The sequence below is a fragment of the Triticum aestivum genome, chromosome 5D, assembly GCF_018294505.1.
Source record: "Triticum aestivum cultivar Chinese Spring chromosome 5D, IWGSC CS RefSeq v2.1, whole genome shotgun sequence".
Classification (NCBI taxonomy): domain Eukaryota; kingdom Viridiplantae; phylum Streptophyta; class Magnoliopsida; order Poales; family Poaceae; genus Triticum; species Triticum aestivum.
In genome coordinates this window covers 506,402,110-506,417,370 of record NC_057808.1, presented here as the reverse complement: position 1 = coordinate 506,417,370, position 15,261 = coordinate 506,402,110, and the positions used below count along the sequence as shown (strand labels likewise).

General features: G+C 50.2%; 1 protein-coding gene across 1 annotated transcript; it reads left to right on the top strand.

Moving 5' to 3' along the window:
• Positions 1–13,060: 13,060 nt before the first annotated feature.
• LOC123123273 (putative serine/threonine-protein kinase-like protein CCR3) lies at positions 13,061–15,059 on the top strand. The gene has a single exon (XM_044543753.1). It carries the CDS (start codon positions 13,303–13,305, stop codon positions 14,734–14,736), a length of 1,434 nt encoding a protein of 477 aa, XP_044399688.1. The 5' UTR covers positions 13,061–13,302; the 3' UTR covers positions 14,737–15,059.
• The last annotated feature ends 202 nt before the right edge of the window (positions 15,060–15,261 follow it).

The window sequence follows — 15,261 nt, the reverse complement described above, 5'->3', positions numbered from 1 at the left end:
TTACCTTCCGTGCCAACATGCTATTAAAATGCTTGTGATGTGGTATGATAGGGTGGTATCCTCCTTTGAACGATTTGAGTGACTTGACTTGGCACATGTTCACGCATGTAGTTGAAAGAAAATCAACATAGCCTCCATGATATTTATGTTCATGGTGGATTATATCCTACTCATGCTTGCACCCAACGTTTATTAATTTTAATGCATGTTCATGACTGTTGTCGCTCTCTAGTTGGTCGCTTCCCAGTCTTTTTCTAGCCTTCACTTGTACTAAGCGGGAATACTGCTTGTGCATCCACTTCCATAAACCCCAAAGTTAATCCACATGAGTCCACCATACCTTCCTATATGCGGTATCTACCTGCGATTCCAAGTAAATTTGTATGTACCAAACTCTAAACGTTCAAATGAAATTTCTTTTTGTATGTTCGAATAGCTCATGTATCAACTAGGGTTGTCTGTATCTTCCATGCTAGGCGGGTTATTCTCAAGAGGAGTGGACTCCGCTCCTCACTCACGAGAAAATGGCTAGTCACTTGGATGCCCAGTCCCATGCTCTAAGCAAATCAAATCGAAATAATTGCAAACAAAACTCCCCCAGGACTGTTGCTAGTTGGAGGCACTCTTTGTTTCGAGCCAGCCATGGATTGATGCTTGTTGGTGGTGGGGGAGTATAAACTTTACCATTCTTCTTGGGAACCGCCTATAATGTGTGTAGCATGGAAGATATCGAGATCTCTCGGTTGTTATGTTGATAATGAAAGTATGCCGCTCAAAATATTATTTATCTCTATTTCAAAATCGAGCTCTGGCACCTCTACAAATCCCCGCTTCCCTCTGCGAAGGGCCTATCTATTTACCTTTATGTTGAGTCATCACCCACTTATAAAAAAGCACCAGCTGGAGAGCACTGCTGTCATTTGCATCCATTACTATTAATTTATATCGAGTATGACTATGACTGGATCTCTTTTACCATGAATTACAATGTTTAGTCAGTCCTTGATCTTCAGAGGTGCTTTGCATTTATGCTTTGCGGTCTCAGAAAGGGCTAGCGAGATACCATCTTGTTATATCATATTATGATTGTTTTGAGAAAGTGTTGTCATCCGAGATTTATTATTATTGCTCGCTAGTTGATTATGCCATTGATATGAGTAAACATGAGACCTAAATGTTATTGTGAATATGGTTAGTTCATAATCTTTGCTGAAAACTTGAATGTTGGCTTTACATATTTACAACGGCAAGAGAAAACAGAGTTTGTAAAAGTTTTTCTTTATCACTTTCAGTTTGTCAACTGAATTGCTTGAGGACAAGCAAAGGTTTAAGCTTGGGGGAGTTGATACGTCTTGGAACTAACCCGGACTAATGTTGTTTTCAGCAGAATTGCCATGGTGTTATTTTTGTGCAGAAATAAAAGTTCTCGGAATGACTTGAAACTTCACGGAGAATATTTTTGGAATTAATAAAAAATACTGGCGAAAGAATCAAGGCCAGGGGGCCCACACCCTGTCCACGAGGGTGGGGGGCGCGCCCCCTGCCTCGTGGGCCCCCTGGTGCTCCACCGACCTCAACTCCAACTCTATATATTCACGTTCGGGGAGAAAAAATCAGAGAGAAGGATTCATCGCGTTCTACGATACGGAGCCGCCGCCAAGCCCTAAACTCTCTCGGGAGGGCTGATCTAGAGTCCGTTCGGGGCTCCGGAGAGGGGAATCCGTCGCTGTCGTCATCATCAACCTTGCTCCATCACCGATTTCATGATGCTCACCGCCATGCTTGAGTAATTCCATCGTAGGCTTGCTGGACGGTGATGGGTTGGATGAGATTTATCATGTAATCGAGTTAGTTTTGTTAGGGTTTGATCCCTAGTATCCACTATGTTCTGAGATTGATGTTGCTATGACTTTGCTATGCTTAATGCTTGTCACTATGGCCCGAGTGCCATGATTTCAGATCTGAACCTATTATGTTTTCATGAATATATGTGAGTTCTTGATCCTATCTTGCAAGTCAATAGTCACCTACTATGTGTTATGATCCGGCAACCCCGAAGTGACAATAATCGGGACAACTCCCGGTGATGACCGTAGTTTGAGGAGTTCATGTATTCACTAAGTGTTAATGCTTTGGTCCGGTACTCTATTAAAAGGAGGCCTTAATATCCCTTAGTTTCCAATAGGACCCCGCTGCCACGGGAGGGTAGGACAAAAAAGATGCCATGCAAGTTCTTTTCCATAAGCACGTATGACTATATTCGGAATACATGCCTACATTACATTGATGAATTGGAGCTAGTTCTGTGTCACCCTATGTTATAACTGTTGCAAGAATAATCGCATCCGGCATAATTCTCCATCACCGATCCAATGCCTGCGAGATTTTCACATATTGTTCTTCGCTTATTTACTTTTCCGTTGCTACTGTTACGATCACTACAATACTGTAAGGAGCCGGTAAAAATATCATGTGCATAAATCCTTTCCATGGATTGCAGCGACGCGTTTGTCGTTATCAGCAGTACCCAAGGCCACACTGTGAAGGAGATCATTTAGAGCCTGAAGCTCGAACATTCCCGTTTGAGAAAGATTATGATGAAGTTTGATACTCCACTCCCCGTGAGAGAATTGAGATGCAACTGTGCAGTGTGGACTTGTGGCAAAGGAGTATATGACCGGGAACATATGCATCAGCCGCCCAACATGCAACCACTGATCCTGCTAGAAGGATACCAGAGAGCCAACGCCCACCACACAGCGAGAAGCAGAGGAAATCATAGGAACATAAGGCTTGAAACCCTTCCAAAAGGTCGTTTCCCTGCTATTGGAGCCATAAGACGGATTTTCCTTACAATATTGTGAAGCAAGCCATTGGTAGCAGGGAATGCTAGAGGTATGGAGAACTTTGGCCACAAACTTGCAAAGCATAGCTTGGTTGTGTGCAGCCAGGTCTCTAACACCCAGCCCGCCGGAGCTGCGGGGAAGAATGACTCCGTCCCAAGCCACCAAGCACTGGCCGCCCTTGACCGTGCTCTTGCCTTGCCAGAAGAAAGCATGCAAGAGGCCCTCCAGTTTGCTGATAGATTCCTTAGGCCAAGGAAAGCATGTCATGAAGTAGCTCGGAATACCAGCCAGAACTGAATTAACCAGCGTAAGTCGCCCTTCATGGAGAGAAAGGTAGCCAGCCAGCCCGAGAGTCACTTGTCCACTCTATGAATAACCGGGAGTAGCATACCATGTGTGATCTTCTGCAGAGATAGCGGCAGCCCAAGGTACGTGCATGGAAAGGAAGAGACGGGGCAACCAAGGACCCGTGTTATCTCTGGCGCTTCATTTTCCTCAACCCACACAGGTACCATAGTGCTCTTGTGAAAATTAATGCGCAGCCCCGAGAAATTAGCGAAGTCCGTTAGAATGTTCTTGATGACATGGGCCTGCTGCACATCCCCTCGGAAAATGATGAGGGTATCATCGGTGTACTGGAGCACAGGAAACATGCTCTTAGAGCCAAGTGGGTGAAGCAGACTACAGTTCTGGAAATGCAAGCAGCAGAGCCTCTGCAACACATTAGCCACTAAAATGAAAAGATACGACGAGAGGGAGTCCCCTTGACGAAAATCCCTCTTGGCAGAAATGGATTCCCCCAACTGTCTGTTGATGAGCACCCTTGATCGTCCAGTGGTCAAAAGGGAAAAGATCCACTGAATCCACAAGGTCGGGAACCCCCTGGCTTCCAAAACCTGAGACAGACAGTGCCAACTAACACTATCAAAAGCTTTCTGGAAATCCAACTTAAGAGCAATAACTCAAACTTCCTTTTATGAGCAGTCTGAATCATATCCGTGGTGAAGGTGAAATTCTCAATAATTGAACGGCCCCTCAAGAAACCAGACTGCAGAGAGTGCACTAAAAACGGGATCCTGCACTGGAGGCGGTTGGTCAGAACCTTAGATGCGAACTTGGGCATACTATGAACCAAGGAGATGGGTCTGTAATCCTTGAAAGCCATTGGTGTATCCTTCTTGGGAAGCGGAGTGATGAAAGCCGTATTAATTCCATCTAAAGATAAAGTGTTGCAGTGAAACTCATTGAAGAACCTGAGGATGTAAAGTGTTGCAGTGAAACTCATTGAAGAACCTGAGGATGTCATCCTTAAGCAGATGTTTGAAAGACTTGTAAAACTCGTTGGTGAAACCGTCCGGGCCCGGGGTCTTGTTATTTGGTGAATGATCAATAGTTTGGACAAACAAGAGATTTGATGAAGGCACTTTGGACACTAAAGATGTCCGAGTCCATATGAGGGGCGAGCCTGTTGGCTATCATCTTAGCCAATTTTTGTTGCCAAGGTGTGTATAAGGCTAATGGGGCGGAACTCAAGGATATCTTGACCCCATCTTTCTTAGGGAGGAGAAACACATTGGACGAGTTAAGCCACCGGAAATGAGCAGCATGCAAACCAGAGAATTGCTTAATCACGTCCATCACCACATGGATGACTTAAAAATCTTGCATCTAATTAGTTGGAAGGATGGAGGTGTTTGATGGTTAAGCTTAAAAACATAACGTTTGACAGTTATCACGGTGCAATAGTCCTAACTGAAACCCACTCCTCGCATTTACCTCTACTTTTTTGCTGTGCTCAAATTTGTTCTAAAAAAGCATTCATTTTAGATTGCCCCTTCGTGCGGTCAAAGTCATCTGACCATTAAACTTTTAATTTTTTTATAACAAATTCTTATGAACCCCAAAAAAATGTAAATTACTCCCTCCGTACCATAATATAAGAGCGTTTTTTACACCAGTGTAGTGTCAAAAACGTTTTTATATTATGGGACGGAGGGAGTAGATATCAAAATGTCCAGGAAAAAAGAACTATACTAGGATTGGGGGTCCACCACGTCAGGAAATCTCTTCGGGCGAACGGGCAAGGAGATTGCTAGGCCGCCGCTAGGGTTAGGATTTTCTTGTGCGGGGGCGAGATTGGATCTCCGGTGATTGCTTGAGTGGCAACGGCGCTGCTCGGGTAGTCGATCGGTGAAGTCTTCTGGAGCTCCCACGTGGCGGTTCCATGGCGGAGAATGTTGGCAGAGGGGCGGCAACGCCGAGTCTGAAGGCCACTCCCAGGAAGGACGCGGCGGCGGCCTCGCCTGCAGCGGCGGCAGGGGGATCAACGAGTCGGGGTGCTTCGGTCTCTCCGGCAGATGGCAAGACTACGGTGGAGGCAGCCAGCCTCTCCGAGAGTTTTGGAGGACTGGTTCTGATGGACAAAGAGCGACAAGGGTTTATCTTCTCAGATCCAGGGCTTCAAGCAAAGACGGTAAAGTGGTCGGCGGTGGGGAAGGTGTACTCACCGCGACCCCTCAACAAACATGCGCTGGAGAGAGCGATGCCACGGGCATGGGGACTTCACAAGGAGGCCAAATTCAAGGACATTGGCAATAATATCTTCGAGGTGATATTTGGTAGTGAAGGGGATTGGAGACATGCTTTGAACAACGGCCCGTGGCAGTTTGATTTCCATGTGCTTGTTCTGAAGGATTATGTGGGGCATGTCCGTCCTTCGGAGATGGTTTTTGACACAGTTGAGATGTGGGTGAGAGTCCCGGATCTACCACTGGATATGAGGACAGAATCGTTTGGCAAGGCTTTGAGTGATTGGTTAGGAGAAGTAGTCAAAGTTGATGTGGAGAAAGATGGATTTGCTAAAGGGGAATATCTTCGAGTCCGGGCTAAGATTTCAATTTTTGAGCCTTTGATCCGTAGAGCTCGTCTAAGGACCTCAGTGGAGGACTTGGAGGGGACGTGGTATGACTTTACCTATGAAAAAATTCCGCACTTCTGCTTTGACTATGGTAGGCATGTACACGGAAAGGGTGTGTGCGAGCCATCGGTGGACAAGTCCAGCCAATGGGGACCTTGGCTTAGAGCATCCACGGGGAGAGGCTCTTCATCTCTGAAGGATAACTCGCAGCTGCCTACATCAAGCTCGTACAGTGGGGGTGGCTCAAGATCAGAGGATAGGGAGAGATCCCAGTTCAGTCATGCTCCTGTTAGAGAGCAGCCAGTTAAAAGAAATTTAAACAGGGATTTTTCACATACGGCAGACTCATGCACTGGCGGGGGTTTGATGAATGATCAAAGAGAGGTGAATAGCCCGTCGAAGGACGCAGCTAAGATGAGGGACGGACAAAGCAGCGATCTCAGAACGAAGCTAGAGCAGAAAAGGGAGCAGAATCTTCGGGCTGAGCTAACACAACGGCAAGCTGCGGCAAAGAGTGGATCACCACGCCCGGCACAACAATATGCGGCTCCTCCTTCCGAGGCAAGGAACCATGTAGGTACAGTGGACGGAGGGAGGCGCCATGCAGGCACGTATCACGAGGATAGGCGCCATGCAGATCGTGGGGTGGAGGACAAATGCCGGACGACGTCGGCTTATGATGATCGAACTGACCGCAATGGCCGGTGGGATCATTATGGTGCCTATGCATCAGGTCCAGTGGAGAGGACCAAGGGCAGGTATGTCCGAAGGCCACGGGTTCAGAGTGACAAGGAAAAGGAATCTCATCAGTTCTATAGGGAAAAGGAGTCAGGCAAAAAGAGGCCACCCAAGCAAATCTGGATAGCAAAGGGAGACCCAGACAGGCAAGTGCACCATGATACGTTCATTCGCGACACAAGGCAAAAAACATCCTCCATGTTTGACCACATCGAAGAGCCCCATTCATCGGCGGACCCCGCGGGTCGGGGCCGCCGGGACCAATGAATTGCTTGGCCTGGAACTGTCGAGGACTAGGGTTGGACTCGACAGTTGGCGAACTACGGGACCTCATACGGTCATACAACCCAGCGGTGGTTTTTTTATCGGAGATGAAGAAAAATGCAAGGGCTATGGAGAGACTGAAATGGAGGCTTGGGTTTCGAAGTGGTGTAGCAGTGGATTGTAATGGGAGGAGTGGGGGTCTTGCACTATGGTGGAGAGAACACCTTCAGGTCACTGTTAGACCATGGTGCCAGTATTTTATTGATGCAGAGATCAGTTCAGAGGGGCATACCTGGAGGTTCACGGGAATCTACGGGGAGCCGAGAACGGAGTTGAGGAAAAAAAACATGGGATGCCATCCGCTACCTTAGATCCCAGGATGAGCTACCATGGTTGTGTGTAGGGGACTTCAATGAAATTTTGGTCAGACCCGAACAAATAGGTGGCAACCCGAGGAGCTTTCCACTGATGCAAGCCTTCAGTGACTGCTTAACCGACTGCGGTTTGGCAAACTTGGGATCTTTGGGCTACCAGTACACTGTTGGAAATATGCCCTAGAGGCAATAATAAAATGGTTATTATTATATTTCCTTGTTCATGATAATTGTCTATTGTTCATGCTATAATTGTGTTATCCGGAAATCGTAATGCATGTGTGAATACATAGACCACAACATGTCCCTAGTGAGCCTCTAGTTGACTAGCTCGTTGATCAACAGATAGTCATGGTTTCCTGACTATGGACATTGGATGTCATTGATAACGGGATCACATCAATAGGAGAATGATGTGATGGACAAGACCCAATCCTAAGCATAGCACAAGATCATGTAGTTCGTTTGCTAGAGCTTTTCTAATGTCAAGTATCATTTCCTTAGACCATGAGATCGTGTAACTCCCGGATGCCGTAGGAGTGCGTTGGGTGTACCAAACGTCACAACGTAACTGGGTGACTATAAAGGTACACTACAGGTATCTCTGAAAGTGTCTGTTGGGTTGACACGGATCGAGACTGGGATTTGTCACTCCGTATGACGGAGAGGTATCTCTAGGCCCACTCGGTAATGCATCATCATAATGAGCTCAAAGTGACCAAGTGGTTGGTCACGGGATCATGGATTACGGTACGAGTAAAGTGACTTGCCGGTAACGAGATTGAACGAGGTATTGGGATACCGACGATCGAATCTCGGGCAAGTAACGTACCGATTGACAAAGGGAATTGTATACGGGATTGATTGAATCCTCGACATCGTGGTTCATCCGATGAGATCATCGTGGAACATGTGGGAGCCAACATGGGTATCCAGATCCCGCTGTTGGTTATTGACCGGAGAGTCGTCTCGGTCAGGTCTGCATGTCTCCCGAACCCGTAGGGTCTACACACTTAAGGTTCGGTGACGCTAGGGTTGTAGAGATATTAGTATGCGGTAACCCGAAAGTTGTTCGGAGTCCCGGATGAGATCCCGGACGTCACGAGGAGTTCCGGAATGGTCTGGAGGTGAAGAATTATATATAGGAAGTCCAGTTTCGGCCACCGGGAAAGTTTCTGGGGTCACCGGTATTGTACCGGGACCACCGGAAGGGTCCCGGGGGTCCATCGGGTGGGGCCACCTATCCCGGAGGGCCCCATGGGCTGAAGTGGGAGGGGAACCAGCCCCTGGTGGGCTGGTGCCCCCCCTTGGGCCTCCCCTGCGCCTAGGGTTGGAAACCCTAGGGGTGGGGGCGCCCCCCACTTGGCTTGGGGGGAAGCCACCCCTTGGCCGCCGCCCCCCTTGGAGATCAGATCTCCTAGGGCCGGCGCCCCCCCAGGGGGCCTATATATAGGAGGGGGGGAGAGAGGGCAGCCGCACCACAGCCCCTGGCGCCTCCCTCTCCCTCCCGTGACACCTCTCTCTCTCGCTGAGCTTGGCGAAGCCCTGCCGAGATCCCCGCTACTTCCACCACCACGCCGTCGTGCTGCTGGATCTCCATCAACCTCTCCCTCCCCCATGCTGGATCAAGAAGGAGGAGACGTCTTCCCCAACCGTACGTGTGTTGAACGCGGAGGTGCCGTCCGTTCGGCGCTCGGTCATCGGTGATTTGGATCACGACGAGTACGACTCCATCAACCCCGTTCACTTGAACGCTTCCGCTCGCGATCTACAAGGGTATTTAGATGCACTCTTTTCCCTCTCGTTGCGAGAAGACTCCATAGATTGTTCTTGGTGATGCGTAGAAAATTGTAATTTCTGCAACGATCCCAAACATACACATGGGATAACAAACAGAATAACAACGACAACATCCAGGTGAGGCTCGACAGGGCAACATGCACTGCTGACTTTATGGGGCTGTTTCTAGAAACGAGTGTGGAGAATATCGTCACGGAAGAATCAGACCACATGGCAGTATTGGTGCGTGTGCGCGACATGGGAACAGGTCGGCCGAGAGGGGACCGCCCCTTTCGATTTGAAGAGATGTGGCTGCGGCACGAGGACTATGAGGCGATGTTCTTACGGACTTGGGGACAAGTACAGGGGCCAAACATGACAGTTGGGGCGGTATGTGACAGGTTACAAGGTATAACAAAAGCCCTACAAGGATGGGGCCGGGCTGTCTTTGGTTCAGTTCAGAGGTAGATTAAACGGCTAAAGGAGCAGCTTTTGGACGCCAAAGAGAGGGCGTTGGTCACTGGACTAACGGCCGAGGTGAGAGATATTGAAAGTCAACTCAATGAAGTCTATGAAAGGGAAGAAATTATGCAAAAACAACGATCTCGGGTGGATTAGCTTAAAGCGGGGGACCGGAACACTAGATATTTTCAGAACCGGGCCTCCCATCAAAGCGGAAGAACACGGTTAAGGCGTTACTAAGGGAGAACGAAACAAGATGCACATACGACGACATGAGGGAGTTGGCGGCCTCTTTCTACGAGAGGTTGTTCAGGTCAGAAGGGTCAGTTCATGCAGAGAGACTTCTCAATCATTTTGTCCCAGTTATTTCTGAGGAGATGAATGACGGCTAACGGCCCCTATATCTGATGAGGAGATTCAACGGGCTCTCTTCCAGATGGGACCAACAAAGGCACCCGGCCCTGATGGCTTGCCAGCTCTCTTTTAACAGTGACACTGGTCACTGTTAAAAGCGGATGTACGTTCGGCGGTTAGGGGGTTTCTTTCAGGCGAAGCTACACCGGACTCTTTCAATGACACGCTGATTGTGATGATCCCTAAGGTGAGCTCACCTGAACTTCTTTCTCAGTTTCGGCCGATTAGTTTATGTAGCGTGTTATATAAGATTGCCACCAAGGTGCTTGCTAACAGGCTCAAGGTGATTCTTCCTGTGCTGATTTCTGAGGAACAAAGTGCATTCGTTCCGGGGAGACTTATGACAGATAATGTTTTGGTGGCATATGAATGCACCCATGCGATTAGGATGAGGAGGAGGAAGACCGCTCTGTGCGGTGAAGTTGGATATGATGAAGGCGTATGACCGGGTGGAGTGGATTTTTTTGGAGCAAGTGCTAGCCAGATTTGGTTTTTCTCAACTGTGGATTCGCATTATTATGAGATGTGTCACTTCAGCTAGGTTTTCTGTTAAACTAAATGGTGGTTTCTCGAGAAGCTTTCTTCCCTCTAGGGGCTTGCGCCAAGGTGATCCGCTCTCTCCATATCTGTTTTTGTTCTCTGTGGAAGGTTTTTCGGCGTTGTTGAGGGCGGCCCAGCAAGATAACAGCCTTAAAGGAGTGTCATTTGGGAGCACTGGCCCCCATATCACACATCTCCTTTCTACAGACGACAATATTCTTTTCTTCGAAGGGAATAGTAGAAACTTTGAGGCGTTAAGGGATATCTTGCAGGTATATGAGGAGGCCTCGGGACAGAAAGTTAACCTGCAAAAATCATCGATATTTTTTGGGAAAGGATGTGGAAATGCATGCAAGACTGAACTTCAAGGTATCATTGGAATCAACTCTGAAGCACTGAGTGAAAAATATCTAGGACTGCCAACACTGGTTGGTAGATCCAAAGATGGTACGTTTAAATATGTGAAAGAAAGTTCAACGGGTAAGGTCTCTGGATGGAAAGGACAAGGGTTGTCTAAGGCGGCAAGAGAGGTTCTTGTTAAGTCAGCCCTACAATCCACACCAACTCTCACTATGAGCTGCTTCCAACTCACCAAGAACATGTGCCGGAACTTGACTTCGATCTCGTCTAACTTCTGGTGGGGAGAAGCAAATGGAGAGAGGAAGGTGCATTGGTTGGCTTGGAAGAAAATGTGTAAGGCAAAGAGAGAAGGAGGAATGGGCTTTCGGGATCAGGAGGTGTTCAACCAAGCTCTTCTTGCGAAGCAAGCATGGAGAATACTTCAGTACCCGAACTCGCTTTGTGCGCATGTGCTTAAGGCAAGATATTTTCCGAAGGGATCAATCATGAATGCAACTTGCCCGACAGGAGGTTCCTTCACTTTCCGAAGCATCATACATGGCCGAGAGCTCTTAAGGGAGGGAATTGTGTGGAGAGTTGGGGACGGTTCATCCATCGAGGTCCACCATGATAACTGGATTCCGCGCCAAGGCAGCCTTCAACCGCTCGGACAACAATATATCCCAGGTATTACGCATGTGCCCCATCTTTTGAACGAGCTTGGTGATGCATGGGATATGGAGAAGCTGGAGATGATGTTCACACCGGGGGACGTTGAGGACATCAAGCATATTGTGGTGGGTGGGCCGAACATGCAAGATTATATTGCATGGAACTTCACCAAGAACGGCCAGTTCACTATCAAGTCCGCCTACCACTTCGGCATGAGCTTACAGGACGTGAAAACCGGACAGTCGGGATCGTTGATGCCCAGCAAGGAGCACAAGGCTTGGCTTGCTTTATGGGACACTAATGCGCCGGGGAAGGCCAAGATTCATACTTGGAGGTTGTTGAAGAATGGCCTAGCTGTCGGATCCGAACTGCACCGTGGACGAATCAAACCGGGTGTGTTCTGCTGCGCTTGTGACAGGGAAGAAACCTTATACCATCGCTTTTGGGCATGCCCCCACTCCGAGCTCTTTTGGAAATATTTGTGCGAGAACAAGAGGGAGCCTGTTGCAAGGCCGCCGGCGATGGACGGTTCTCTGACTGGCCTGGTGGCGTGGCTCAAGGCCTGGTTTGCGGAAGCGTGCGGGGCTGAGCGCGAAACGATGGTCCAGGGTTTGTATGGTATTTGGTGCGCAAGAAATGATGCTAGGGATGGGAAAAGGATCCAAGATGCTCTGGAGTTGGCAGAGAAAGTTCACTGTTATATTCAGGAATGGCGTCTAGTTCACTCCAAGGAGGCGTCGATCAAGGAGCCAAGGCGACCGGAAAGGTGGCTTCCACCGGAGCCGGGATGGACCAAGGCCAATGCAGATGGAGTGATGGCCCAAACGGACGACAAGGGGGGAGGAGGAGTGGTTCTCAGGGATCACCATGGTGCTTTTAGGGGCGGAGCTGCGATCTGCTTCCCAGGTGCCGGCCACCCCCAGCTCTCGGAGATTCTGGCGGCGAAAAGCGCCGTGCAAATGGCGATTACTATGGACGTGCAACAACTCCACATTGAGCTGGATAGTCAGGAGGTGGTGGCGATGCTTCAAGGCGAAGGCAGGAACCTTTCGACGTTTGGCCCGGTTGTGGAGGAGATTCAGGAGCTTTTGAGAACTCGGCAGGAGTTCAAAATCTCATGGGTTCGGCGCTCTGCAAATGGTCTGGCACATGGTTTAGCTAGAGAGGGGGTGTGTAATGATAGTACGATTTATTTTGATTTTCCTCCAGACTGCATTATTCATATTGTAGCGGACGAGGTCCCAACCTTTTCTTAATTTAAATAAAGTTGCAAGTTCCCCTAAAAAATGTCCAGGAAAAAAAATTCACCAATATGTGCATGTCACCTATGTGCGCATTCATCTGTACTCACCCTGAATAGATTATTAATGTTATTAAGTATAATATAAACAGGTTTAAACAGACTAATGCTCTGTTAAGTCGGCTGGAGATTGGACGGGACTACCAAATTAAATGCCGCACCTACCTCCGAACGAATGGCACCCGCGCACTCGCTGCGGATTGCTCCTCGACTCTGATTCGACGGCGCGAGAGCATGTGCGCTCGAGTTGAGAGCGCAGAAAGTTCAACTGCACGTACGAAGTGGCAATCAGGTTCAACCATTACTCAGGCTCCTTGCTTGACTAAAATGCTCCGAAACTTCCACAAAGCAATAGACAGAACAGAAGATCATACACAGTGCCCCGGCCCGACGGTAGTTTCCCGGAGGTTGCCTAACCTCTTCCCGGCGGATGCCGCTACGGCGCGACGGCCGGTGTAGAGGAGAGCGCGGCCGGAAGCGCGTAGCCGGCGCGTGCTCGTTATCTACCCGTTTGCCGATTGCGCGTCGGCATCGAGGCCGGAGTCCGACATTCAAATAACCCCCTCTGTGTCCATTTCCGGGCAAACTTGTCCATAAGATGCGAGGGTATTAGCTCGAAACTGGAGAGAGTACTAGCTCAGATCTGAGCAGGCTGTCATGGCGTTGTGGGCGGGGCTGGGGCAGGCGGCGACGGTTGCGCAGCTGGTTGGGGTGGACGCCGGCGGGCTCATCTCCCTCATCACGCAGGCGGCGTTGACGGCTCGCCAGAACAAGAAGGCCTGCGAGCAGCTCTCACGCCGCGTCCACATGATCGCCGACCTGCTGCCGCACCTCCAGGAACCGGAGTTGATGCGCCGGCCCGAGTTCCAGCGGCCTCTGGCCGGGCTGGGCGACACGCTCCGGGAGGCGCACGACCTCGTCATGGTCTGCCAGCGGAAGAGCCGCTTCTACCGCTTCTTCATGTCCGGGAGGCTGGCTGACAAGTTCAGGGACATCCAAAGTAGGCTCGACTCCTACCTCCTCCTCGTCCCATTCATCAGCTACATAGCCTTAACCCACAACCTGAACCGAATCTGTGATTCGCTGCCTCAAAACCACGCTATCCTTCCGTCGCCAGCGTCCACCTCCCAGTCCCACCCAATCCATGTCTTGGAGGGTGTTGCCAGGTTCACGCTGGCAGAGATCGCGGCGGCGTCCAACAGCTACGCCTTCTTCACCAAGGTCGGCAAGGGCACCTCCGGGACGGTGTACAGAGGCAGGCTCCGCGACGGCAGGGACGTGGCCATCAAGCGCATCAGCAAGACAGCGCAGGACAGGGAGATGGTGCTGCGCACGGAGCTCGCCGTCGTCCCGCACCCGCGCCACAGCCACTTCGTGCGCCTCCTCGGCTGGTGCGCGGAGGAGGACGAGCGCCTGCTCGTCACCGAGTACATGAGCAACGGCTCGCTCCACGACCACCTGCACGGCCGCAAGCCGCCTTCCTCGCCGGTGACGGCGTCCTGGAAGACGCGCGTCGAGGTGCTCCTGGGCGCGTCGCGCGCCATCAAGCACCTCCACCGCAGCTTCGTGCCGTCGGTCATCCACTGCAACATCAAGTCGTCCAACATCCTGCTGAACGCTAGCTGGACGCCGCGCTTGTCGGACCTAGGCTTCTCGGTCCGGCACGAGACGGGCGAGGGGGAGCACCACTACCAGTACCAGCTGCAGGTCGTGGGCAAGGGCGGCTACATCGATCCGGAGTACTGCCGCACGGGGCGCCTGACGCCGGCGACCGACGTGTACAGTTTCGGCGTCGTGATGCTGGAGGTTTTGACGGGCAGGCCGCCGGTCATAACTACTCGGGGCGAGGAGGAGCAGGGCGAGGTCCAGACGGACCTGGTGCACTTCGCGCTCCCACTTATCGAGGCCGGCGAGCTGGACAAGGTGCTGGACGGGCGCCCGGAGCCGCGGCCGACGCCGATGCAGATCGAGGCGCTGCAGTGGGTGGCCAACACGGCGGTGGTGTGTCTGCACCGGCAGTCGATACTCCGGCCACGGATATCAGAGGTCGTGGCTAATCTCGAGACAGCGCTCAGGCTCGCCACCGGTTAGCAGTGGCGCCCAGTACTGTGCCACTGCCAATGGATGATGACTGGGCAATGCGCCCACTATAGCACAGTTCTTAGTTTTGCTGTGACCTGTGAGGCTGTGACAATGCACAGGAGCGGATTGAGTGGGCGTAGTTAGGATTGGATGGAGACGAGCGCACCAATATATGAAGGTTAATCCTCGGCTCAATCATGTTCGATATTTGTCTTTAATTTGGTTGATGACGAGAACCTGCCTGCCTTGTGTTATCACTTACAGTAGAAGTTAGAACGGGACAAACGATCCAGAATAATCCATCGCTTTACAAAGGGCTAAAAAGGGTTAGACAACTTCATGCACCAGAAGAACATGTATCAAGCTGTCCACGAAGCAGCCTGGTGCACATGTTAGCCTATATATATTCAACGTGAGCAATCATAGATCAGCTGACTTCTTTTTCCACCACTTTACGATTCATGGCATACTGCACCGAACAGAAAATGGCAAAAAGCACTGATAAAAAAATGCTAAGCACTTTGCTGACGTCAC